The following is a 27,642-nucleotide window of genomic DNA, read 5'->3' on the forward strand; positions in this document are numbered from 1 at the left end:
GAACCACCTGCATTTTCTAAAATGGGATGACAAATTGCAAAGAAAATCAGATTAATATAAAAGCATTGAAATTAGGGGCTTGTTTTTCATTGAAGCCACAACTGTTGTGATCAGCAGCCTCACACCACAGAGTCTAAGCCAGCCATTAACAGGTCGTGGGCTACTACTAAACTTTATAGTCCTTCACAGGCCAAGACGAGACCTCTGGCTTCGCTCAGTGGCCCCCTGCCCCATTCACTACTTGTCAGTAAATTGTACTGCTTTTTCTGTCATTTATGGCAGCAGTTTCTTGGTAAATAAATTGCTCGGCGTGCCTTTTAAAAAAGAAGTGAGTTGGTTGCACATTAAAGGCAGTGCCACCACTAGAACACGGAGACGGGAGCGCGGGGATGAAAGCCACGAGGTGAGCGGTGTTGTATTAGCTGATATTTGATACTTTGAAGGCCCACTGGGTGATTTACGCTCACGTTTGGAAGTGAGGAGGGTTTATTACAGGTAAGTCTCGGGCTCTGGCTGTCCATCCTCACATAAGGTCAGGGTTAAAAAGGCACTCTTTATTTTCTTTGTAATATTCCTCCCTAAAAGTGGTAAAAGCGGCTTTAAAAGTAGACAGGTTTATCTGTTTTCTGTTTGTGTCGCCATGTGTTGGTGTCGATTGGCGTCTTGTGGCATGTTTGTACTGGTTCCTGTTTCCTGGTTTTTGCTTATCTTTTATTGATCAGATGCAAAGAAGAGAATCACTATTTTACACTCGATTGTTCTTTGGAGCATAATTCTGCTTATACACACACACACGCATACACTTACTACCCACACGCAAATTCATAAACCAAGCTACAGACCAGCTAATTGGGACACGGAGGGCCCTGAAATCTATTAGCAGGAACTTTGGAGCCGAGGCAGACACACCTCCACTTTGCTCGCTCTCTCTCTCTCTCTCTCTCTCTCTCTCTCTCTCTCTCTCTCTCTCTCTCTCTCTCTCTCTCTCTCTAAGGTATGGCTCTTGTTAGGACTGGCTCCTGCTTTTATGTCCACCGGTCCAAATTGTATAGCAACTGACTGGAGTAAATTTACTTTTTTCCACCAACGCAGAATCAAAGAGCTTTTTTTTTCGTCCTTTCTTTTCCCTTTGTGTGTGTGTGTGTGTGTGTGTGTGTGTGTGTGCGTGTGCGTGCGTGCGTGTGTCTGTGTGTGCACGTTCGTGCTTGTTAAGGTTGTGCTGACCCTATATGTATACTGTCTATTTTTTTCAAAAAGCAGTCTTTTTTTTTTTTTTTTTTTTTTTTTTGCCGTATTACAATTTACAATTTGTTAATTGAGCACAAGATTTTGAGACACTTAGATTTCATTTCCAATTTGCCTTAAATGCCTTAAATTTGCATTAAATTCCAAATTTAGTGGTTTTAAAAACAACCTCTAATTGTGAAGGCATTTATTGCCGTGTAGCCCGGAAATAAACAAGTCAAACTGAGTCAAAGTGAATCCTTTCGTGTTTGCGCGGCGCTCGTTTTTCACCTTTGCTAACAAGTACATCAATTCAACATCTAAGGGGATCCTGCTGAGCCTTCCTTCCACCGGTTTGACATACAGCCTTTTTTATTCTTGAAAAAGAGGTGAGCATTTAGTTTTAGGGAAGGCACTAAAAGGCATTTTATGTCAGTACAAAAAGGAGAAGAGTAAAGGCTTAAAACCTTTTTTAGGGCTTCTTTAGCCACAAAGAAAGGCTGTTAATAGCTTCAGTTTCCACATGAATTCTCCCCTTTTAGACAATCAGGAATAATAGGTAGAATGATTCATGTATTTTGTTTTCTGTACCCACTTATCCTGTACTTAGCCAGTCTCTCACAGGGTCAACGCTCAATAGACAGAAAAGCATTCACACAAAGAGCAAGCCAGATAATCATGGGGAGAACATGCAAACTGCAAACAGAAAGGTCATTGATGGCACTACAAGAAAACCTTTGAGAAAGAATTTTTTTACAAAAGTTGATCAAGATTTTCTCAATTTCATAATATTCCCTCTAGTTGCCATATTCAATCATCATATTAATTAAATAAAAGTTTAATATTTGTTTTTACATTAGGTTTTTAATGGCTTGTGCCAATCTGGGTGTATGAAGTTCCCAAGTTCCTTTTCCTCTCATTAATGTATTTACTATTTACAAAGCTGCAGATAAATGACCTTTGAAAAAAAAAAAAAAAAGGAAGTTGTTTTGGCCTTGACCGTTTGCTTCTTTGATATGAACAATGCGTAGATTAAGGCAACTATACTTTCAGCTTCAGCACTATTGATGATGTAATGGTTGAAAATTAGTAAAGCCAAAAAAGAAGTAAAGCCACTGATTGATGACCTATTCTGACAGGAAAGTAAATAAAAATGAAGTTTCGAGTATAGTTCCTGCCCTTGATCCAGACACAGCCGTTATGATTCAAGTCAGAAACGTGGAGGTATGATTCAGTGGAGATAGGCAGTCGTCATTTCAGCAAAGAGAGACAGTTGGACCGTAGTTACAGCTTTTCATTAACCTGGAAACCTCCTTGTTACATGGTTCATGGGCTGGTCTCAGCTCACTTGGAGGTAACAAAGGGTGTCGCGCGGCACTTTCTGCAGGGGGCCGTGTGCTTGGGGCACCCCATCTGACTCTGATCAGGTTGCCCCTCTCATTAGAGAGTTGCACTGAACCCGCATTTCCCTTCATGTTAAGATCCTGTTACATGGAGCTCCACCCATATAAACATTCATGCGCAAACATACTCGCACACATCTGAAAGCAGCTTCCCATCAACCTGTTTGGCTTCCGCCACCAAGTGTAACAACTCCTTCCATGTTCCTTTGTATCAAAGGCGCTTCTTATGTCCTAATGAGCTTTGGCTTTGAGGCTTTTTACAGAGAAAGCATCAATGCACGTGTATAAAGACATGTTGATACAAAGGCTATTGATTTGAACATTTTTTTATCTACTCTGGCCTCTCTGCTGTCCATTCCTCTTTGGGTGCTCACTGTCTCTCAATAAAACTACTCTTTAAATGTTTTAACACCTCCTCCTCATGATAAACAACCACCCCTCTATTTACAGTCTGCTGTGGTTTCAGCTTTTCAGCAGCCTTCTCTGTTAACCAGACGTCTGCTCAGCCACACAGTTTGTTAATGTGATTTTTCTTGCAATAAAGTATCGCCTATGAGCTCAATCATTGTTCAAACTTTGACCATTTTTAGAGAAATGAGCATTTTCTTAGGTGAAGGAATAATGTTTTGCTTCAAATCCTAATCAACTTCCTAAATAGTGCTGTAAGACATGGTTGTCAAAGCAAACCACTAAGCCTACCAGTAGCCTATTTCAAGCCTGATTAGAAAAACCTGGTACTGGCCCTTGCTCACTGCGGTATCTGTGGCAGAGCTACCTCCATCTTTGTCACAGCACATATGAAAGTTTGCGCCGCTCGGTGGGAAGGGGCGTAAACGAGATCTTTGATGAGGACTTGGATAGATGAGCCCAGAGGATGGTAGAAAGGCTTCACCGTCCCCCAACTGCTTTACTGAACCCCTGTGCACTTGCAAAGGAATCCCGGACAAACCCTTGAAACAGCAGGGCACAAAGCAGCGGCCGTCTGATACCTGATCTTTTCTTGTAAAGGAACCGACAGGTCAAAGCTGGCTTCTAATGCCAACAAAACATGCAGGGAAAAAAATCAAGTGCGGCCAGTACATCACTTTGCTGAGGCGAAGGTTGAGCCCCTTTCACAAAGTCTCACCACCAACCCTTAAAAATCAGAGGAACTGGGAACTATATTCAAGGATTTCGATTAATGCTCCTTGCAGAGTGTCACATGTCTGTCACAGAAACAGACTGAAATGATTAAAGGACCTCCTCGGTACCTCTTGAACCCCTACCCAAAATTACACACACGATAAACAATTCTGTGCCTCGCAGTTTAGCGTCAGACAGCCATGTGCAGTGGGTATAAGGGGTATGATATAGGGAAGGTGAATACATCCAAAGTTTATAGTGTTGACAGTTCTTCACATGACAAACCGGCTATTAACATTTCAGGTTTTAGGAACTGTGACCACAGACCTTTCCTGCCCAAGACCCTGTAGTTTATGGGTCTGAACCTTGGAATTTCCTTTACCCAAAATCCAATTTTTCTTTCTATAATAAAAACCATATTTGATTTGTTAAAGGCAAAAGGAAGAAAAATAATAACCTAAGTGCTCTACTGTAAAAGTGAAAATTGTAGTAGCATTACAACGGATGGATAGATTGATGGGTAAAACAGCCGAGTAAAAAGAGCAAACTTAGAAGTCGATGATGACTTGTGGATCACAAAATTCAATGAAGGAATGCATCACTGCACCAGTCACTGGGTTTTCTAATAAATACCACATACAAAATAAAGGTAATAAAATTTGGAGACTCTCCTACTGCATATTGCAAGTGCACTGTTGTTCAGATTCCTTAGAAATACATAATTTATATTGCTTGTAATAAGTAAACTTTCACTTAAACAGAACGTGTCTCAATGCCAATGGGGATGCTACTGCTATGCAAGGTGTTAGCATTCATTTAGCACAACTTGGGTTTTGTAGTGTATTGCCTAAGAGCACCTTGATTCAGGGCCAGGTTGGAATTAAACCTCCATTTTGAGTGAAATTCAACCTAAAGTGTATTATTACATTCCCATAACAATTTGGCTAAAGTAACCACTGGAATAAGGTCATGTTAGCATCATCATATACTGTAAGCATTATGATAGTGCTATGCTTAATGTTTAAAATCATAGGTAAGATAAATGTACAGTATAATGTGACAGTTTTGTATCACTTCTTCATTACAAACTTTGTAATTATTAGTTTATTACTTTTTCAACAGTGTCTAAATACAAGAGCCTTCCCCTTACACATTCACTATTAAATGATTGCAAATACACACAAAAACCTCTGCTATTATTTATATTATTTCTGACAGATGTTTTGGTAGTTTTTCTACAGATGTTGAACAACAACAACATCACTCACACGTGGTTCACTATAGAGATTCAGATTTTAGTCAGCAATTGGTGTAAAACATAAAGAACACATGTGCATGTCAGTGTGCGTATGCCCTTCTCGAGCACCTGTAATCATTATCAGTGGAGGGGTTCACATTCCAGTGCACTAATTACAGAGTAAAAGCATCGTGCGCTTTGATTTCACGAGTCCCTGGCTGAGCTGCAACCACAATGCTGCCCTCCTGCTGCAACATCTCAAAACTCACACATGCAAACTTGAGCATCCTTCATTCCTCCAACATCATTCCTCTTTTCCAGTCACTTAAAAGGAGCAATTTGCACCTTTAAATCACATGATAAACCAGAAAATATACTTGACACTTTCGTCTCACACTCTGTTCAATTAAACACACACAAGCTGCTGTTTGCAATTGTTTGGCAGGTTTCAATGACTCCTCTTTGAGCTCCCTATCATTAAAATCATTTTGGGAAATGATCTTGCTTTATCGTGAATCGCCCGAAGCACCAAAAACCCTTTTTTTCTTCCTGGTAGATGCAAGCATGATGATCTGTAATTGTGTTGGGCTGGCAATTAGGAGGCTGAGTATTGAGTTACTTCTTTGTTTTTGCCCTCGAAAAGAACATTGGTCTATTAGAATCAGCTGTAAGAAGGAATTTCCCAAAAACACACCCAAAAATCCTAACAGCAGGCTTTTGACTTCTTTTATAATCCCTAAAGAAAGTGACAGTATAGCAGTAATAACACATTCATAGCTCTCCAAATGAACAGTTTATCCTTTAAGACATATTTGAAGGGTTGAATAAATGTTAAGTTGATGAAGTTAAACCACAGAACTAGAAAGCATTAAGAGCGCAGACCTCTGCCAAGCCCTAAATATCTTGTTTGCCAGATATTGGCAGTTATCTAGATCAATGATCCTGATCATGGTACCATGATCATTGACACTTTAAAGGCTGGAGGAAATTTCCAGCAAGTGGCTTTGCTGTTGTGTAATCAAATCAGAAAGTGAAACGGAACTCTTGATGAGAGCATGTAGCCTGCACAAGGAGCTGAACATAGGGATTTATCCGAGAATCCAGAATCAGAATATTGATCTGGATCATCCCCAAAATCTAATCACTTGTTTCTTATCCTAATTCAGATATTTCCTGAAAATGTAATCAAAACCCATTCATCAGTTTTTGAGGTACACTGTTCACAGACAAATTCATAACTAACTAAATAAAATAACCCACACAAAATCAAAAGCTCCTTGGTGTAGGTAATATGAAGACGATACCCAAAAATATCCCTATTGTATAAGAGAAAAATTATTGCACATAGCACTAAAATCATGTCAGAGGACTAGTGGGATGATAGATGGCTTGCATCCCCTCCATAATTAGTGCAATATGCATTTTGGTTGTTTCTTTGTTATTTATGTTTTCTCCTCTCTCCTTTTTTTCTCATTCAGTCTATTCCTGCAGGTATCCTGAGATTACCAAACCAGCACTTTATAGTATCTAGACTGTCTATCCTCCTCTGCTCTTTCTGTACTTTCTACTGCTAACAGCCAGTCAATACTGCACACAGTTTGGATGGGATTGCATGTTCTTTCACATAAACAATGTATAATTAAGAAAGCCAGGCTGGTTTTGGACTTACAATAAAAAGAAGTTGATTTAGAAAAAAAACTTGAGTCTTGGCCAATGCTTTGACATGACTGTGCAGTCTTGGAAGTTTCTCTCTTGTCACATGCAGAACAGTTGTCCTCTGTTTGGTGCATACTGTGTTATAGCTAGTGGTTACCTGCTGTCAGGGAACCCTCCAAAGTCCTGCAGCATTTCCTCACATCAAAGCAATTGCTTCTGTTAGACGACCTTAGCCAGTCTTTGACCAGGTAAGCTTGACGTGACTTTTCTGACCTGATGTCCTGTCTTTTAATTTGATCATACCAGCTCCTGTTTTAGCGTATTATTATCAAAACTGTATCTCAAACATTAAATCTCAGATAAAACATCCCTCTCTTCAATTACTAGAAAATGACTGACACTCTCCACCAGGGAATTCACCTCTGCAGAGGATTCCTGAGACTGGCCCTGTGGAGCTTGTCTCCGTGCTGTTTTACACAGGTCTTTTCCTGCTCTTCTCCTGTAACACAGTCTGATCTCAGGTCACGGGGTCAGAGTATATGAGCAAACATCTGGAGCAGCCAACTTCTGCAAATATTACGGTTGGGAATGGAAGTGATCACTTTATCTGAAGAAAGAAGAATAAAATTGAAAGCAAGATGTTGTTGCTATTTTAATGACTAGATCTCCTGTTTCCCTCTCTCTTATCCACATGACAGCTCACAATATAACTTGGCCCTTCTTAGAACTGGTATGTGTGGTGAAATTCAACCTGCCCCTGTCCAGATCATGCTCTGGCAGCCTGCCGTGTTTATCACTTCCCCTGTGTTCCCATCTTACATCGTCATCCCTTTGAAATTTTTTTTATCGTCTCCTAGCAAAAGACTTTCTTTATTGGCCTCCTCCTGTATTAAAATTTTTTAGCTTAAGGTTGTCATAGACTCCGGGACTTTTCCTTGCCAGCTATAACCTTGGAATATAAACATGAAACACACTTTTTATATACTGTAGAGGCAGTCAGAAAGCTGTTGATGCAGACTGAACATTTAAACTTACTTCATCTGGAAGGGATCCGTTCATCATCCAGCAGAAAGATTGAAAGGCTCAAGTCACAAATAGCAGCATTTGCCGTGTTGGATCGTTTAGTTTCAGAAAACTGGTCTTAACCTTATGTACCATTGCAATGGGCTTTTACCTTCTTTACTATCCTGCTCATTAAAATTAACTGTCTGGTTGTAAAAAATAGATTTTTTCCATTAATGTTGGCTTTTGGACTGTCTCATGCACATCCGATTTAACATGACATTGTGAGAAAACATTTTTTTCCACTTGTTTGCTTTTGGGAAATGTATAATAGCATATGTTTGAAGTTTTTGAGAACTAAGATCAAGGCTACAAGGCAAACAACCTCTCTAAATATATGGAACATTATAGGAATTATTGTTCTAGTAATAACTTGCATGGTTTGAAATTGAATGGATGACTAAAATGTTAGGATAACTATTGGCATTATTTGTGTTAATAGAGGTTTGTCATTTTAGCTAAGAAATCCAAAGCATGATGAGTAGTACTCTTAGGAGGAGGATTCACAAAAGGTTTAGTGGTAATAAAAGATCTGACTGATTGACAGACTGTGTAGCTCAATTAACTCAGATCAATGGTAGATCAATAGGATGGTTTCTGTCCTATTCTGCCTATTTTGCATGCACTGATAAGAGCAAAGTTACAGGACCAAATAGAGCACCCGCATTAAATGAGGGGGAAAAAATATAATTTGGTTTTAAAATTGTTTAAAAAAAAAAAAAAAAACCTTTTTAACTGTTTATTTAGTTTTCTACATTATTTAATGTTTTTGCAGCAAACAGAGAAGTCCATCTGCCTCAAATTGAACTTCCTCAAATGTCAGTGTGCTTGTGCGCACTGACGTCTCCACATTAAATGAGCAAAACGCTCATTTAATGTGGGGCGGTCTGCACCAGTTCTGCTCGTGCACTAATAATTGCTACAATCTTAGTGAATTCCACGCAGCAGGTGAGGAAACTAAAGGATTTAGAGAAGCAACCCATTCGCCAGCCTTTATTTCTGATCTTTGTGAATCCGGCCCTTAGTCTTCATAATTTTTTACTTATTTTTTTTAGTCTTCAAAAATTAAATCTGAATCACCATTAATCACACTGAAATATACCTCTAGTTTAGTGGGACATAATTAAATACATCATCACCAAATGATTTTTCTAGTCAACCCTAAAAAATCTACTCGCATATGCACTTCAGTGCCGTTGTTAACCTCACGATCTGAGACTCTCGAAAGAAACTGCTTATCTTGTGCATCCCCTGTTTAGACCATAACTTCTGGGGTTTTGAGGGCCAACACGGCCTAGCTTTACCCTCAGACACTGCACTGCTGTCCATAGAATTACAAAAAAATGGAGGTGAAGTCTGTCGATATGCCCTCATTTAGGTTTTTGACTTCTTTGTGACTGCCTATCATTTGTACTTTTATTAGCATTGAGGGTCAGGTGAACAAAGTCTTTAAGCTCATTAACCCAGGGAGCTTGTGTATTTCAGAGAGGCACCAAACTGCCCTTTACGTCACCCTCACCTGGGCAACACTCGGGCACTAGAGTTCAAATACAGGCAAAAGGAGGTTGTATGTTAAAAGCTGTGAAAGGATTATAGATGAACTCACAAGTTTCATCAAATCAGGAAGTATCTGTGTTTACTTGGGTCTATTAATCTAACCAGAACATTTTGTTCACTTAGGCATTGCAAAGGGTATTTGATCTGCTTCTTTGTTCATGGATCGTCCAAACAGGGACATCAGTCATGAGTGACTGAATCATCACTGTAGCTTTCCCCGTTTGGTTGTAGTGAAAAACTGCATCAGAAGCTTCCAGGCCAAAGGCCTTGCAGTTCCCCTGCTGCCACAAGTTCTCCTATTATCTCTTACTCCCTGGGCCTTTCTGTTTGGTCCCCAGCTTTTATGACAGGGTAGCAGAGGGCCATGAGGAAATGAGGTGACCCCAGGGTCAGGTGCCAAGTTAGGGGGCTGGAAATGGACCTTGGTCCTACCAGCTTAGCCCTCTCTGGGTCAGTCCAAGTCCAAGCAGCGAGAGCAAAGGAGACAATGGTAGATTGGGGAAAAAGTGCCTTCCATCCCTGACCAACATGTGACTCTAATTAAGCTTGATTCAAATTTGTTTACAAGCCTCAGAAGTCTTAAATCTTATGGACGTTTGCCCTCTTCTTTCGTGTCCTTCATTCCTCCATCCACTCATACCTTGAATCCTTCTTTTCTTCTTTGCTTTAATATGGTGTCCGACATATATTTATGACACTGATTTAACTGGTTTTTAAGAGCAAGTTACAAGCTTTTTGGGAATCCACAAAATAGGATTTGAGGGACACCCCTGCAAGATGTTAATCTGTTAGTGATATGAAAGGCCGCTCACCCCACTAAACTCCCCCTCAACTGGAATCCGGGGGCTCTTTATGGCCCATCAGGCACCCGCGAGGACTGCTTACTGCTGACCCCATGACCCGGCAGTTGAAGCCATATGAGGAGGGAATCTTTTTCTTGTCCTGTTACCTTTGACTTTCTCACATCACTTATTTCCTCCTTGAAACAGCTAAACTTTGACAGAATTTCACATAAATCTCTCTTTGGTAAAGACAAGTTTCTTCCATGTGTTTCATCAGTTACTCTTTACCTTTAATGATTGTCAGAATGAACAGTGCAATACAACTATCAATCCTCTCAATACCAAGGACACATGACTACCAACAAAACAAATTTCTGTTAACTTCTAACTCCAACTGGTCTCAAATTAAAGATCTATACACAATGTAGCAGCCTTTATTAAGGAGCATTCGCATGTCCGTTGTACAATAAAAATATCTTCCAACAGATTGTATTTCATATGAAGCTTTTGCAGTTGGCTACCTGCAATGTCAGTGAGTGAGACTCTAGCTGAAGAAAGCCTGGTCCTGTCGTGTGCGGTGGCTAATTGGATTGGGTGGGTTAAATAAATGTTTGAGTGCTCCTGTGTACCAAGGGGACCTGGTGGCAGGAGTAGCACATCTAAACTGTCGAGAGAAAAGCTCAACTGAAATAGAGAAGGGAGGAAATGATCACAGAAAGATTTGTCTGTTTCACAAAGTTTTATTTGATTGGATCCAGTAGATTTTAGATACAGTAAATCATGATGTTTTGAGATCATTAACCCAACACACACTAGCAGTTGATTTCTCTGATGTGTAAAAGAAAACAAGGTTAAATTAAAGTTTTCTCATTCGTAGGTTCCAGATCCAAACAAGTTCCAGTGGTCCCAACAGCTACAAGAGTCTTGGGGATTGCTTTCGGACAATCTTTCGCAGAGAAGGGTGAGTCTTGTACGACCTTTGTTACAAACCAATCCACAAAGATCATCATTAGTTCACTTCACGTCCATTTAATATAGTCCACTTTTTGGTGATCTGGACAAAATTACATTGACTTTGTTGCTTTATACTTTCTCCAGCTCATTCCTAAAGGTACTAAGGTAATGTTTTTTGTTTATTTTTTGGCGGGGAAATGTAAGCTATTTAATTCTTTGTTGTAGGTAGCAGCCGCTACATTTGTTTGTTGATAACTACTTTACAGACCACATTTCTGGCATTTGTTGTGAAAGGCTGCTTTGGTGTTCCGTGTGTGTAGCACTTAACTTTACGCAGCTATAAACAGACTTGAGATGTCTATTCAGCATAAAAAAGTTGCTGAAGGTCTTCAGTTGTATTTCATGTATTTTTTCCTTCAGTATAAAAATCTAATGCAAATCTACAGCAGCAAGCATGCAAAAGTTCACGTGTTAATGCTACGTAAGAAAGGTAGCAAGGTTGTTGAGCAGTTTGAGAGCTTATGATGTTACCAGTTTAAATGGTTTCTAGCACGGTGTGTGTCTTGTACCCAACAGAATAGTTTTCCCTGTGAGTGGATAGAAGTAGAGCTACTAAAGACAGTCATGCGGCCATGCTCCCTCCTCCTCTGCTTGCCTGTGACAGCTCTGTGAGACAGTGCAGGCATAGGAGAAAGCGGTTGCCACTCGCTCTGTTTACGGCGAGTCGACAGCTTTACTACGAAAATAAAATTGATCTTCTGTGAAGTGTTAGAGTGAGCACACGGTGAGAGGCTGGCCTGTGACAGTTGGAAATCCTCCGTTGGCTGGAGTTCAACAGATACTTTTCCTGCTCCGGCACCTTCTGCATGTGCTTACTGTGAGACATTTAACACCTTGTTGGATATGTGCTCTTGGGGCGTGTCTTTGGGTGGAATTTTAAGAGAATTTGAGAGCGCCAACGTGGTTGCCAAATTACACAACTGAATTCAACGGAATTCTGATTCTTAGGTGTCCCTTATGACAGTGGTTCTGAATCTAATTACCACCTTTGTCAGATTAGAACATTTTGCTCAGAATATTATGAAAAAAATGTCTAGAGAGCATAATAATCAAGTGATAACATTTTAAATGATCTAATTTTGTAAAAAGGTAGAAGGAAAGAGTATAATTCTTAATCATGTCTGGTCATCTCCTGCCTGGTGTGGGACCAGACTGATCATTATCATTGTGATTATCATTTTTAAACAAAATAAACATAATAAAACCCCATATTTTTAATGCATTAATTTGATAAATGTCCTCTCTCTCTCTCTCAAGTACTCCCTGTAGTGCCATCGCGTACCCCCATTTGAGATACACTCCTTTCTGATAAAATATTTTAGCTGACCAATTACATTGTTCCCTGTGGATTATCAATGGCCAAACCACTTACTCAAAAATTTGACAGCCCTTCTGTTATAGAATTATAATAAAAAATAAATATCACCTCTCTGCTAATGGCAGCGCAGAGAGCGGACACCTAGACGCTCGCTTACTGAGTCAATGAGGAAGGAAACCTGATCCCATAATGTGAGCTCAGTGATTAAACAAAACCAAAGCGAGAACAAGGTCTGAGCTACACTTGTAGAAATGCACGTACGCTCCTACACACAATTTTTCGTTTGAAGACCCATTTAATAATGATTTCAATTCAGACCAGTTTTTCAGAAAAGCCATAAATATAAAATTGAAAGCTAGAGTTGTTCATTTGTTTAAAATGTTTAAATTATGCTCACCAGCACTTGGTTATGTATTGCCTCACATGTTCCTTTCTGCATGAGGGAGCAGCAGAGTGAGCATGTGTTAAGTGTTTCCGTCTGTAGGCAAACAAAAAGACCCTATTCTTCAGCATTCTTCACTCAGGTGGTTTCCAGCAGCTGGAGCAGGACCCAAAGCACGGCCATGATATTGTTAAAGCCAAATGAAGAGGCTTAGCCTGACTTAAAGTCAAGAAGCAATCTATGAATCAGCCTACTGGGACCCTCAGGGTCAACAAACCATACAGGGATTTCACAGTCTCAACTCATAAAGGACTACGGAAGACTTATTTTTTTGTTGTTTACCTCTCTGTATTTCTACTCCATTTAGACATATTGTGTAATAATCTGAACTTAAAATAATGAATTGTTATTCAACTTTATTTATATAGCACAAACTACAACAAAGTCATCTCAAAGCGCTATCAAAATATAAATTTCACAATAAGAAGGAAAAAACCCAACAAGATCCACATGAACAAGTATTTAGTGACAGTGGGAAGAAAAAACTTCCTTTTAACAGGAAGAAATATCCAGCAGAACCAGGTTCAGAAGTGGTAGCCATCTGCTGCGACTGGTTGGGGTTAGTGGACAGAAAGAGGAGAACAGAACAGGATAGAAAGATAGAACATCAGAGTGTCCCAGAATAGTTGAGCCATGAACCACAGATCAGGAACTGCCATCATCAGCTTCACGACACCTGAAACAGAGAAGAGAGAGAAGGGCGAGGAGAAGGCACTGTCTGCAGAAAAACATGATACAAGAATACAGTGGAATGAGAATGAATATGGGGTGGACATTAGTGTAAATGATGTGTAAGCAGTGTGAGCAGTGTAATGGGTATACAACAAGGTTCAGAAGTAGGGGGTTGGCTGTAACCCGGCACAACCTTGTCTAACTGGACTTCACCCATTGCAGCCCATTAGAGCTATGTGTAGATGGATTGAGTTTGAATATAGTGTTGGTGTTCTACTATATAATCTTATTTTTTAGTTCCTATTTTTAGGTTTAGAGCTTAATCCCTAGTGGTTTGGTTAACACTATTATATATTTGTGTTCCTGAATTATTGTAAACCCTTGTTTTTTTTCAGTTGATTGCTTACAATTGGCTGGTGCAAGTACCCAAACCAGATTCCAATTAGATTTGGGCTCTTTTGTAAAAGTTCTCATCATCACATTTATTGCCTTGAACCAATAGATCCTAGGGAAAAACCTGTTGACAGCCTGGAAAGGTAGCTGACCGGAGGGAAAGACCCCAACAGGCCTGCCACAGGCTATCTCCCTGTTATAGGAGGGACCTGGCACTACTAGTGTACATCTCTTACCCATCTCTGGCTACAAAAAGCACAAAGAAGAAAACAGCTCCAGAGTCAGCGAGAGCGGGGGAGGATAATGGCTCTCCGACAGACTTCACGGCTACTGACCCAGTATTGAAACAGACAAAGAGAATGATGATCAACAAGACACTTGAGATGACAACACCTACTCCAGGAGTTAAGCTCCAGAGTTGTAGATGTGGCTGGACCAAAGTAACATCCTATGCAGGCCTGAGAGGACACCAAGGCTTGAAAAGGTGCTTGATGTCAGAGCAACAGGGAGGAGGCATCCTAATCCCCAAGGAAAATGACATTGTGGACATCAGCCAGTTTCACCAAATCAGCCTCCTGAATGTTGAAGGCAAAATCTTCTTCAGTGTAGTGTCTCACAGGCTGGCAGTCTACCTGGAAAAGAACCACTATATTGATACCCCGGTGGCGAAAGCAGGGATTCCAGGCTTCTCTGGTTACTTGGAGCACACTAACATGATATGGAATCAAATCCAAACAGCCAAAAAGGATGGAAGAGATCTCCATGTTGTGTTTTTAGACCTCGCAAATGCCTTTGAGTCAGTGCCTCACAATCTCATCTGGACGTCATTCGACTATTTCAGCATCCCAGAAGCAATTACCTGCCTCGTCAAATCCTATTTCCATGACCTACAACTATGCCTGATAACTGACGAGTGTACCACAACATGGCAACCACTAGAGAGAGGAATTATGGCAGGATGCACCATCTCACCTCTAGCTTTCACAATGGCTATGGAAATCATCAGCAGCCTCTCGATGGGTAGTTGGAGGACAGAAGCTCAAATCTGGTCTTCGCCTCCCTCCCATCAGAGCCTATATGGATGATATGACCATCCTCACAACAACCAAGGAGTGTGCTCGACGGCTACTGAACAAGCTACAGGAAAACATACAGTGAGCACAGATGGAAATAAAGCCAAGTAAGTCCAGGAGCATTTCACTCATCAAGGGGAAGCTGTCGGAGCATCGGTTCTATGTGGGCGAGGAGCCTATACCAACAGTATCAAAGAAACCAGTCAAGAGTCTTGGACACTGGTATTGTTCCACCCTCAATAACACAGAGCAAGTGGACCAGCTTAGGCAGGACACCAGAACTGGCCTTGAGACCATGCTCCATGGCAGGCTGAAGCTGTGGTGCCTTCAGTTTGGGCTACTGCCTAGGCTGACATGGCCCCTTACCAAATATGAAGTCCCAATCTCCAAAGAAGAAAAACTGGAGAGGTCGGTGAGCTCTTACATCAGAAAGTGGCTGAGACTCCCCAGATGCTTCAGTAACATCGGGCTGTATGGAAAAGGCATTTTGGATCTTACTGTTTCCGGCCTTGCAGAGGAGTTTAAATGCTCCAAAGTAAAGTTGGAAATGACACTAACAGAGTCTCGTGACCCATGCGATTCCCAAACAGCACCTACTTTGGTGACTGGAAGGAAGTGGACCACAACTGTGGCTGCTCAGCAAGCTAAGTCAGACCTCAGGCACAGAGACTTTGTTGGTCTTGTGCAACAGGGAAGAGGAGGCCTTAGCCTTGGAGAGAGCAGACCACGATGGCATAGGGTAACTCCAGCTCAGCGTCAACGGCTGGTCATCGAGGAGGTGCGTCAGCACAAGCAGGCAGCAAGGTTTGCAAAGGCTGTCTCACAAGTCAGGCAAGGACAGTGATTGACTTGGGAGGAAGTTGAGAAGAGAGAGTTTTCTTGGAGGGAGGATATAAATAAATATATAGAGTGGCCAGAGATTAAAACACTTTCAGAAACAGAGACATATAAACAAGTTAGAGGTTACTTAAAATCAAGAAAGACTCTCTGATAAAAGTATGTTTGAAGATGTGATTTATTAATTGTTATAGTCAGTCAGCAGACCTGATCTCCTTGGGTAGATCATTACAGAGTGTTGGGGCGTGGGCTGAAAAGTCTATGGACCTATGAACATTATAGGCGTAAATAGGAAAACTTTCCTCACATAAGCACCCAGTTTCATCATGTTATCAGTTGTTAAATGTATGTCTCTGGATCAGAAATAGACATTTATGTGTTTCCTATACTGTGTTGGTGATAATGTCAAGGTGACAGCAGTCACTGGGAAAGTGAAAATATTTGCAGATGAAGCATGCTGGTTGTTTACGTTGAAATATATTCCAAGAGGGATAATATTTCTTTTGACTTCTAAGCAGTTTTACAAAAGATAATGTGTTGAGCAATAATTCAACTTAGTTTTTTTTTTTAAATCTTTTTGCTAGGTTTAATTTCAGTCATATCATGCCACTTTGTCGATAGGAAGTTACTTCCCGGACGGACAAAGGCTGTTAAAAAAGAAAAAGGTTTATGAAAATAAAAGCCAAATCCCACACCCACAAACACACAAGTGCAAACAAAAGCTGAACAACACATGGACACACTTCCATTTCTGTCAGCAAAACATTTGTTTAGGAAAGACAAAATGGGACTTAGTGTGTACTTTACATTGGCAATCAAATTAGAATTCAAATAATGGCCACTCACTGGAGGCCATATTTGTCCTGTAACAAATTACACTCCTCCTTCATCACCTGGTGGCTCCCCAGCCTGACCACACCCGGGAAATCTGTGGCCACCATTTGCATGGACAAAGAGAGCCGGGGGCAAGGTCTGACTAAAGGCCATCTGACTAAAATAACTTGTTTATACAAATGATATAAGTCATTTTTGGCTTTGGGAGGAGTCTTTCCCTCATATTATTCCTCACAGCAACCTTTTTATGGTGGCTGATTAAATAGGTAGCCCTGGTGAGTGTTGAATGCTTTATTATAGTCCACAGATATTATACCAAAGCAGACTCAATGCTGTGGATTCTGTGCAAGGGTAAAAAATGTTGGTTCTCAGTGGAAATGTGTGCCAGCAGCAAACGTATTTACACTCCTTCCTAATCAACCAAGATCATCTCTGCTGCCGCGAGGAGAATGTTGCCACAACAGAGTTGTTGCTGTTGTCACGCCACCTTGTCCATTGTCCACTGGCCTGTGCTCCATACCAATATACTCTCTTTAGCTCTCTTTAACAGTTTGGCAACATCCATGTGCAACTTTACTCTATCGGACCATTTTAGTGCAAGCACATTGAAAAATAAAGATTCTCTATTCAGATTCGTTCAGGCATCATCATGATCAAATTTAAATCCATGCTTTAAAACTCATTACACAGTGCATAATGTAGCAGATGGACAATAGCTGAACGATACTGCATAACCCATCCTAATTTTTAATCACCTGACTGAAGAAATGGTGCAGAACTGGAAGGAAATATGGACAGCTGAAGTCAGCAACTGGCAGAGCATCTTTAACAGCCAACCCAACATCTGATGAGGTATAGGATTAAGACTTATGGCTTCAAATCCTTTAAAGCTACTGCCGATGATAATTATTTTAGCAGATAAATTCATAGTGTAGGCCTCACAGATCAATAAATTGAAGATCATTTGTTCTGAAAAAAGTTGTAAAAGGTTGAAATTGCCACTCAAAAGTTTGTTTTGAGCTCCACTGTAAAAACTTTCTTATTTAGATTGTCGGAAAAGTGCCACGCATTGCATTGTGGGATGTGGACTCCCATAGACGGGTGCATAGAGGTGTTTTTACTTCATTCTTACTGTGATTTCTTGTGTTGGCCCCCAAAAACTCTGCCAAAGTGACTTTTCAACAATTCTGGTGTTATCATGGGCCTGGGACCCTATTTTGGCGCTGCTTTTTTATTATTGGGCCTGATTTCTCAAACTAGCACTGTAGGCTTGTCCCTACAGATCAGGTGTGGTGTCGAGATTTTGCAGTGCAGTTCAGTTGGAGGACAGCACGGTGCATCATGTGCTATGATAATTGATTAGAAAACTGAGTTTGCTCCATGGAAGAAAGTGTTTTACATCACATACATAGTTTGGTGCAGATTGCAGACACAATGCTTGTGTTGACCTGCATTAACTTCTATCTGCATTTTACTATACAGCGGGCTCATAATAGTGCATGGTGCAGTGTGTGTGGCTCAGCTGTCTCAGCAAAACTTCTCCTCTCAGCTGATGCTCACAGATCCAAATCTTCAGCATGCTGTGCGTAAGAGCTCTCAGTGCAACCTGGCTGCAGACGTAAATGAGAGGAGACGGTAAAATAAGTGGATTATTGTTTGAGAGTCAACATTCCGCAGGCAGCGGTGCCAGGGTTTCACGGCCAAGCCACACCAAGTCAGACAGACGCCCACAGACCCGCACGCGCTCACACCGACACCCCACGCTGCATTCACTGCAACACACAGAGATGCTCTGGGTGCGCCTTACAGGCTGCACTGTGCACTCAAAATAAGGGCTTGGAAGGTGTAGCTGTCCTTGTCTGGCAAAGAAACACAATAAATCACAGTTTGAATGAAAGAAAAAACAGATCTATGCATCCGTTTACTTTTTCCAAGCAAATCATTTTTGACCTATTGAAAAGCAATTAACCTTCTTTGTGTCTGATCACATCAAGTACACACAAGTTCACAGATCACTTTTATTGTATTGCAGTTAAATATACAGTAGTAGCTTATAGGGATGTCACAATCTCATATCAATATCGGATATCGGTCAGATATCAGCCTGAAAACGAATATTGGATTCAAATTCATTTTTTATTAATTTAGTTCAATTGTAGAATACTGTAGATATTATGTTGAAGGTTAAAATGTATGTAACCAATTGGTTAATAATAAATGGTTCAGTTTTTCCTCATACCTATGTAATATCGGTATCATATCGGAAATGAAAAGGTTGTATCGGGACATCCCTACTAGCTTCTATTACCTGGAATTACATTAGTAGCAGGTGCACATCCATATATTTCATGTTTAAGTGAAGAATTTAATAGAATATATAACTGAAAATAGCAGCCAATTATAAAATGTGGCTTAGGCAATATTGCAAACGAAAGGTATATTTAATTGGAGTTTAAAATATGACATCATTTGAGTTTTTGAGAAAGTTTAACAGAGATCTGTTCCAAGCAGGTTAAAGGTGTACATAATACATTGTGTTCTTGTTCAATTTTAAACTTAAATGCTACAAAATACCACATTTAACACAAAAACAGCTCATTGAATTAGTCAAACTTGACTTTTTTAAGTGAAATTATTTTTTCATCTAATTTAACACATCAACCAAATCAAATATTAAACATGAAAAGGCTTGTGAGTGAAAATCAGTGTTTGTGGGTTTAAAACAGAAAAGCAAACCAACCAGCAATACTTTTCTTTCACTCATCAATCATCATCCAAGAGGTCAATCTTTAGTTTAGAATAGAGCTTCTGTTCAATGCAGGCAGCTGCTAAACTTACATATTCCACATATATTCACCAGTGGACAGACTGGTGCATACTTGCACTAGAACAGCTGAAATAAAACAGCTAAACACTGCTATTTGAACAATGCTCTGCATATGAGCTCCTGAGAAATCACACAAATCATAGTTTCCTCCCAATGTTGCCACTGAGCATGTTTACTGAGGTTTGTGGTCTGAAAATACATGTTGGTGATGTTTTAACAGTCGTGAAGAACTTGGTATTCGCATTTTGGGTTTTTTTTAGTCTGTCCTGCTGTTTACAATATTTCTTATAATCAGTAATCGGGTCACTTTACAGAGTGCAAGACGTTTGTTAAAAGTGCTTCTTCTTTTTTTAAGGGGTTTTGGGCATTCACAACCAAAAAATTATTGTATCATGGTTGTAGGTTTTAATTATTGAGACGTCAACCTTATTCCTGGAGCCACTACTTCCCTATATACAGTACAAAATCATGCTTTATAAATTGATAGGCGAATAATAAATACAGAGGTTCTTTAAAGTGAAAAACATGTCATTACTTTGTCTAGTGCTGCACTCACATTACACCGACATCTGCATCCAGCCTTTCCCAACAAGAGCCTCAGGTACTAATTATACACTTATTATAAACTAATTAGCTGAATATATAAATGCTGTTACAAAATGAAATGATATAATGATAAATGTGTCATTATAAATAAGAACAATGGCACGCTAAATTATCATTGGAAGATTGCTTTGCTTCCTCTGCATCACGTGCCAAAAATCACATCTACCCCATTGATCCTAGAAATACTTTATATATGTTGTAATATATATGATTATTTTTTGTGTTTTAAATGTTTTCCATCAGTCTTCAAGTAAAATAGGACAGCAGAAGTGAATAATGAATCTTTCCAGTGGTCTTTGCATGGGCCTATTGCATTTCTATCATTTTTTTAATAAAGATAATTATTTGAAAACATGGTTTTGTGCTGCACACAGAATCAGAAAACTAGCTGATTCTGCACTTTATTTATTTTCAGGCCATGAAAAGGTTTAAACTGTAAAAAGGCCTAATATTATATGACAAAAATTGTTCTTTCCAAACAGTTTTCAACAGAAGTGGAAATGGTTCCCCCACTCTGATACATAGTGAATGCAAAAGCAAGTCAAAAGCATTCTTTGCTTTAGTTGACCATGGGTTGTGACTAAACTTAAAGGTCACATGTCATGCTATTTTTCACCCATCTCCATTTGTTCTAAGAACCCAAAAACATAGTATTTGAGGTTTATTTTCCTAAACTCACCTGTTTTCCAGAGTTTTAGCCTCTGAAAAGTCACTTTCTGAGCAACTCTACACAAACAGACTGATTTGTGTCCTACTTATGCATATTCATGAGTGGGCGTGTCTATAGACGGGACACTGACTTCCTCCTCCCAGCACAGTGACGTAGGTCCAGAGGACGGCCCACTGTCCTCCCACCCACTCCGTAGTTGAGCTCATGCTGCTTTATAAACACGAGACAGAGCGTGGGGGCGGGGCGTTCACTGGTACATACATAGACTGTAGAAAATACATACAGTACATAGCACTGCGCGAAGGACGCTGAAATGCTCACCTTTGTGGGTGTGTCTGATTACATATCAATCACGGCAGAGAGCTTCCTGGAGGCGTGGCTTCTCCAGCTCAGTGCCACGTCAAATTTGTCATCAAAGTGGGAACGCGTCATTAAATTGGAGCGAGGTGTTTGGACTCACCCTGCAGTAAGAAATGAGCAAATCACCCTCTAACTAACGATTGAGGGAATCAATGAAAAAAACACTTTAAACATGTTCATGAGGCCCATTTAGCACTTTTATCATGTTAAAGCACAGAAAAGTTGATTTAGCGTAACATGGGCCCTTTAAATGCCTGTACAAAATGTCATACTGGGACAGTGAGCTGGTGTGTTGTAGATGATCTCATTCTCTGGCTGCCCTGAGGAGCCTGTCAGTACCAGATCACCACCAAGAGATCGAATACAGAGTAAGAGCTATAGAGGCATCAAGGCCCCTGTAATAATTATTGCTCAGTTCTAAAGTGGATCTCTAACTGAATTCCTAAAGTTCCAGTCTGGTTTAGAAGTCATCCTGCTACACATTCAAACCCAATGACGTGCCGTTGTGCAGAAAGCTTGACATTTTTTCTGTAACTTTATATAATAATTAACTCAAAGCCCCACTGGAAACTTTAAACCACTTCTTTGAATTTCTTTATTTGTCTGCAGAATCTTTGGCTTCTACAAGGGAATCCTTCCTCCGATCCTGGCAGAGACACCGAAGAGAGCCGTCAAGGTGCAGTTTAACATTTACAACGGAGTTCAAATGAAGCTGAAAACCTTCCTGTGATAGGATCGCTTTGTTATATATTTATATAGTAATACCTGAGCATGTGTTTATTTAAATGTGTTAACCTTGATAATTTATTTCGGCTCCATATATCAATGAATCAAACATCATTAACTCCAAAAAGAAAGGGAAAATGTACGTTATTAGCGCTTGAAAGTTTGTTTTTATCTCCACCATAAACACTGCTTTTGTTGACATTTTCACGCATTGCATTGTGGGATGTGGAGTCCCATAAACAGACGCATTACTGTGAATTCTTGTTTCTTCGCTATAGAAAAGGAGAACAGTATTTTTTGGCATTTTTTTGTTCTTGTTCGTTCCCAGAATTCCCCGTTATGCCTTGTATTATTTAATTCTATTGTATTTTTTCTTCCTTTATTTTCTTCCTTTATTTAATTATTGTTTGATCCTCTTATATATTTATGCCTTGTATTATTTAATTATATAATATTTTTCCTGTTATAGTATATTTCCTGTTTTCTTTTTTTTTTGGGCGGGGGGGGGGGTTCGAAGCTGCTGCAACATTTAAATTTCTTCCATTGGGGGATCAATAAAGTTTTATCTTATCTTATATCATAATGAAATAAAAAAAAAAGAAATACTTCTATACGCCCGTTTTTACAACTGTTGCAAAATGTCAAGAAATGGTGGAGTAAAAAACTAACTTTCTAGCCACAATTTGAACCTTTTACATCTTTTTTTGATCAAATGATCTTTATTTTATGGATCAATGAGGCACACTCTATGGTTTTGTCTCATAAAAACAAATAAGAGTCCAGATGCCATTTCTTGAGCTTTGTGTAAAGGTTCCCTGTGTCTGATAAAAAATATAAAAATATTACTAGAACCATGAAGGCGGGACACAGACACTGTCTTTAATGGATTCTTGGGTGGAAATGCTGAAAAAAAAAAAAAAGATGTTATTATTCACACTGCAAACTATTCCAGCTGATAAAAACAAACGTTTGCAGCAGATTAAACCTTCTGGCTTTAACTTGCAGTGCACTAATACACGAGTTAGTGAATCTGTTTCCATTTCAAACTGTGTGTTAGACGTTTCTTTCTGAGATGGAGCTCTAAAGTGAAATTACTGCATAGTTTTATGCGCCAGTTAAGTCAAAATGATGTCCATGTGATTTTCTCTTTTCCTCCTGAGCACCGTTAAGGCAGCTGTATTTACTAGTTAGCCTGTTTATGTTTCAGTTGGTGTGTTTGTGTGTAAAAATGCCCCTTTATGAAGGCACCGAGCCCCTCTGACAGCTCATTTATCCTCATCTCACCTCTGCAGTTTTTCACCTTCGAGCAGTACAAGAAGCTGCTGAGTTTGACCCCTTTGTCTCCTGGTATGGTGAGTTTGGAAACACACAAACACCTGAATGCACTCTCATTTGAAACAATCAGCATAGTGGATCATGCTTGTTCATACAAAGGAGCCCAAAGAATGTTAGAATGTTGCAGTCGACAGGTTGGTTCAGCAGTTTTAGACTTTGAAAACAAACACAAGACAAAGATACATTTACAGCCTAAATTTCAAATTCATTCGTCAAAAATAATTTCTCGATAGCAGTTTAAATGATTCTTTTTCAATTCGTGACATGACACGTCCATAGATTAACATGTACAATTAGGCTTAATGTTTTACCTACGGCCAGTAAGTGATAATAATAAAGGTGGGACAATATATTGTGTGACATGATATTAGAACGTCACGTTGGGAAATAAGTCCACACGATCAACTACACACCAGATCGTTATGGTTTCTTTTCATGTTTTAATTCCTATTGTGTTGAAAAGATATAAAATGAAAGGGAAAGCATAAATAGAAAATAAAAGCATAAAATGAAAGGAAACGCATAAAAATTAAAGCATAAAAAGAAAAGAAAAGTATTAATTGAAAGTAAAGGCATCAAAATATATGCATAAAAAGAAAATAAAAGCATAAAATTAAAGGAAACGCATAAAAATAAAAGCATAAAAAAAAAGTATTAATTGAAAGTAAAGGCATCAAAATATATGCATAAAAAGAAAATAAAAGCATAAAATGAAAGGAAACGCATAAAAAGAAAAGCATAAAAAGAAAAGCATAAAAAGAAAAGAAAAGTATTAATTGAAAGTAAAGGCATCAAAATATATGCATAAAAAGAAAATAAAAGCATAAAATGAAAGGAAATGCATAAAAAGAAAAGCATAAAAAGAAAAGTATTCATTGAAAGTAAAGGCATCAAAATATATGCATAAAAAGAAAATAAAAGTATTAATTGAAAGTAAAGGCATCAAAATATATGCATAAAAAGAAAATAAAAGCATGAAATGAAAGGAAACACATAAAAATATAAGCATAAAAAGAAAATACAAGCATTAATTGAAAGTAAAGGCATCAAAATGAAAGCATAAAATTAAAGGGAATGCATAAAAATAAGAGCATAAAAAGGAAAGCATAAAAAGAAAATAAAAGTATTAATTGAAAGTAAAGGCATCAAAATATATGCATAAAAAGAAAATAAAAGCATAAAATTAAAGGAAACGCATCTAAATAAAAGCAGAAAATGAGAGTAAAAGCATTATTTTTTTTCCTTTCCAAAAACATCATATCCTATCATTATCACATCGTCCCACCTCTAGTAACAAATTAATAATCATGCATTGATGGCACAATAATATCATTCATTATTTTGATCCTCTCTGCTCTACCAACCCAAAAAATAAAGAAAAGGTATAATGCTGTAATACGGTGTCGCTGACGTTATTGCTTGTTAAGACAAAGCATCTTTAACTGGAATCATGTTGTGTAAGGTTGTCCAATTATTAATTATTATTCCATCGTGGTAAAACCATACCATTTTTAGCTACCTCGGCAAAATACACTACGATTAAACCTTCATTGTTTTTTAAAATCAAGTATCGTCCTTTTGAGTAAAGCTAATGTTTTCTACAACTCTATTTTGCATTTTATACGACAATAAAACAGCATGTGGCATCACAATAACAAAGCCGTATAAATCTTTTTGCTTTAGCCACATTCACTCTTTACATTAAACCACACTGGGCTGTTTTCCTCTTTTGTCCCAGGCCATCTGAGAGATCCAAGTCACAAAACCACAACACAAGAATATATTTCATTAAACATTGGTTAACATCGTTAGCTTATCAGACTGCATGTCTATATTAACAATTTACCGTTTCTCATCAAAAGTGTGTTTAATTTGAAAGATAAATCATCGTAACGCAGATACGGGTTAACGGAGAAGAATTTGCGTGTTCATCCTAAATGGGCTTGGGTGGTAAAATTTGGTGAACTGGTACTACTTGAAAGACTTTTTCCTAAATAAGTGTTCTTACTAAAAGAACTACATTCAAAATGAGTTTACCAGACACATTGTTTATAGGTTTTATTGGATGGGTGAGTATAATTTCATAGCATCCATTTGTCATCCATTGAATATAATGACCAGAACATAGCTCTATGTCCATGAATGAACATTTTCTATCTCGATGTTTTTCTGTAGCAGAGCTCCAATGAAACAAAGGCCAACTTCAGCGCTAGTAAAGGACTTTTACAACTTCTGTGAGTTTTGCAGCCACCACAAACTCATGGGAAGAGGAGGCCAACATAGAAATGTTTAACTGGTTACAACTGGAACCCTCACCACTACACTCCACTAAATCTCACACGCTTGTTTTCATTCAGGGTAAACGTCTGCACAGAAGAGAACCAAGGACACCATTTGGAACCAAAATAATACCATTTTTTTTTTTTGGTTGCATTTGTGTTTCAGAGTTTGAGAGAAGAACCAAAACTACGCCTGTTGCTGTGTTTAACTACGCTGTGGTGTGTTTTACAGCCAGTTCTCTTGAGACCGGTTATATTGCATCATGAATACACTGTACACGTGGCTCAATCTTCCCTGAGTAATTGGTTTTCCATTATTTAAAGTCGGAGTTTTAAGGTGGACAGATTCACTTTACCAGGGTGCGGTTACCACACACAGCCCTTTTCAGGTGGCAGTCAAGTGTCAGCCATGATGGATGCATTACCTGTAACTGGGTGTCGGAGCCGCCTAGGCAGCAGATGAATATCCTGGGTTTGTTTTTACAGCCATTGGTGGAGAACTGTTTACCTGTCTCCATTCATCATCCTCTCCTCCCCCTCTCACCTCGCCTTATTCTCACTATCTACTTCCTGCTTTTCCTCTTCCTCAAGTGCCTCCGACCCCATTTCCCCTAAAAGCCCTTACATATCAAGTGCAGTAATCACATCACATCATTAGCAGCGAAGAATTACAGATGGGCTCTGAATTGCTCTCACCATTCTATTCAGCAATGTGCAGCTGAATGCCTTCACTCTGATTAATGAGGACACACAGTAATAATACCAAAAAAAAAAAAAAAAAGGAATTAAAACGTGACTAGCTGGCTGTGTAAACATTGCGAGGCATGTCTGAGAGGATGGGTCCCGGGGCTCTGACAGCAGGATAAAGACTGTCGAAGAGTAATGAGCTATAGACACGTTCTTGACATGTTCTATTACGAGTCTATGCGAGCATGCACACACATACACACCTAAAGGAGAAGTGAAACACTCCCAGTGCCCTTGATTAAGTCCACTGGGTTCTTTGTTATACATTATGTGCATTATGATAAGTATATATTTCCTTTAAATGAAAATAATCTTAATTTACCTTTGCATTTATGGCATATAAATATATGGATACTGTTGTTGTCCAGCAGCATTCCACCTAGGGCTGAGCGATATATCGAGATTCAAGATGTATCAAGTTTTCTATTTTGTAATATAATAATGCATTTGATTTGATATTGCACTTTTTCTTAGACACTCAAAGCACTTTACATTGATGTGCATTATTATTTCATTCCACACACGATGGTGGGAAGCTACTATTGTAGCCACAGCTGCACTGAGGCAGACTGACAGAAATGAGGCTGCCATAGTGCACCATTGGTCCCTCTCACCACCACCAACACTCACTCACGCACCACATTCATTCTAGGCAATGTGGGTAAAGTGCTTTGCCCAAGGACACAACGACAATAAATTGGCTAGAGTGGAATTCAAACCCCCAACCCTTCGGGTTATTGGATGACCTACTCTACCACTGAGCCACGTTCGCTTTTATCAATGTATACTGTATATACAGTATTATTTTGTTGCTTATTTTGTATCAAAATACTTGTTTTAGGAGTCGCTGCTCTCACTACTTCTCAGAACAGCTTCTCCTAATCCAGACCCTCCCCTAAACAAGCCACACTACAGAACTCACTCACACGTGCTGTCCCTTATAGCAGACTAAAGTGTCACATATTTGCAGCTGTTTGTTCACAAATGTGCCTGTGTGGCATTTTTCATCAGCAAATTTCACCCAGAATGGTTTTTCAGGCGAGAGTTTATTGAGTAAAAAATCTGAAGGTTTATATCGTTTATATCGTATATCGCCATTTTGAGAAAAAATATCTAGATATGAGTTTTGCTCCATATCGCCCAGCCCTAGTTCCACCACTTTGTTACTTTGTGCGGTTCTTCGTTGCCCCCTTTTTGCGGTGCTGACCCCCTAACAGCAGTGACACCAAGAAGGTACGTTTGACCCAGTGGTCCCTCCCACTCACTCACCAGCTCTCCACGCCCACCTTTGAGCCCATGGAAATAACGCAGCATTCTCCAAATCCTCTGCCTGTTGCTCATTCATGAAAACCTTGGAGCCTTTAATCTTTCTTTCCTCTTTAAGCATCTTGATCTTACGTTTTGTGTTAAAAAAAAAAAACCCTGAAATACAGTCACGGGGTCAGTTAGATGTTCTCCATCTCAAA

The 27,642-nt window shown here is 39.3% G+C and overlaps 1 protein-coding gene across 2 annotated transcripts in view; it reads left to right on the top strand.

Moving 5' to 3' along the window:
* Positions 1-27,642, top strand: part of slc25a21 (solute carrier family 25 member 21) — a 126,987-nt gene that overhangs the window by 90,865 nt on the left and 8,480 nt on the right. For both annotated transcript variants that reach the window (XM_028438562.1, XM_028438563.1), the window contains 3 exons: positions 10,921-11,004; positions 21,699-21,765; positions 23,108-23,167. In XM_028438562.1, the coding sequence (XP_028294363.1) occupies positions 10,921-11,004; positions 21,699-21,765; positions 23,108-23,167 (211 nt within the window). The remainder of the gene's footprint in view (positions 1-10,920; positions 11,005-21,698; positions 21,766-23,107; positions 23,168-27,642) is intronic.

This window comes from Gouania willdenowi, chromosome 22, assembly GCF_900634775.1.
Source record: "Gouania willdenowi chromosome 22, fGouWil2.1, whole genome shotgun sequence".
NCBI classification, from domain to species: domain Eukaryota; kingdom Metazoa; phylum Chordata; class Actinopteri; order Blenniiformes; family Gobiesocidae; genus Gouania; species Gouania willdenowi.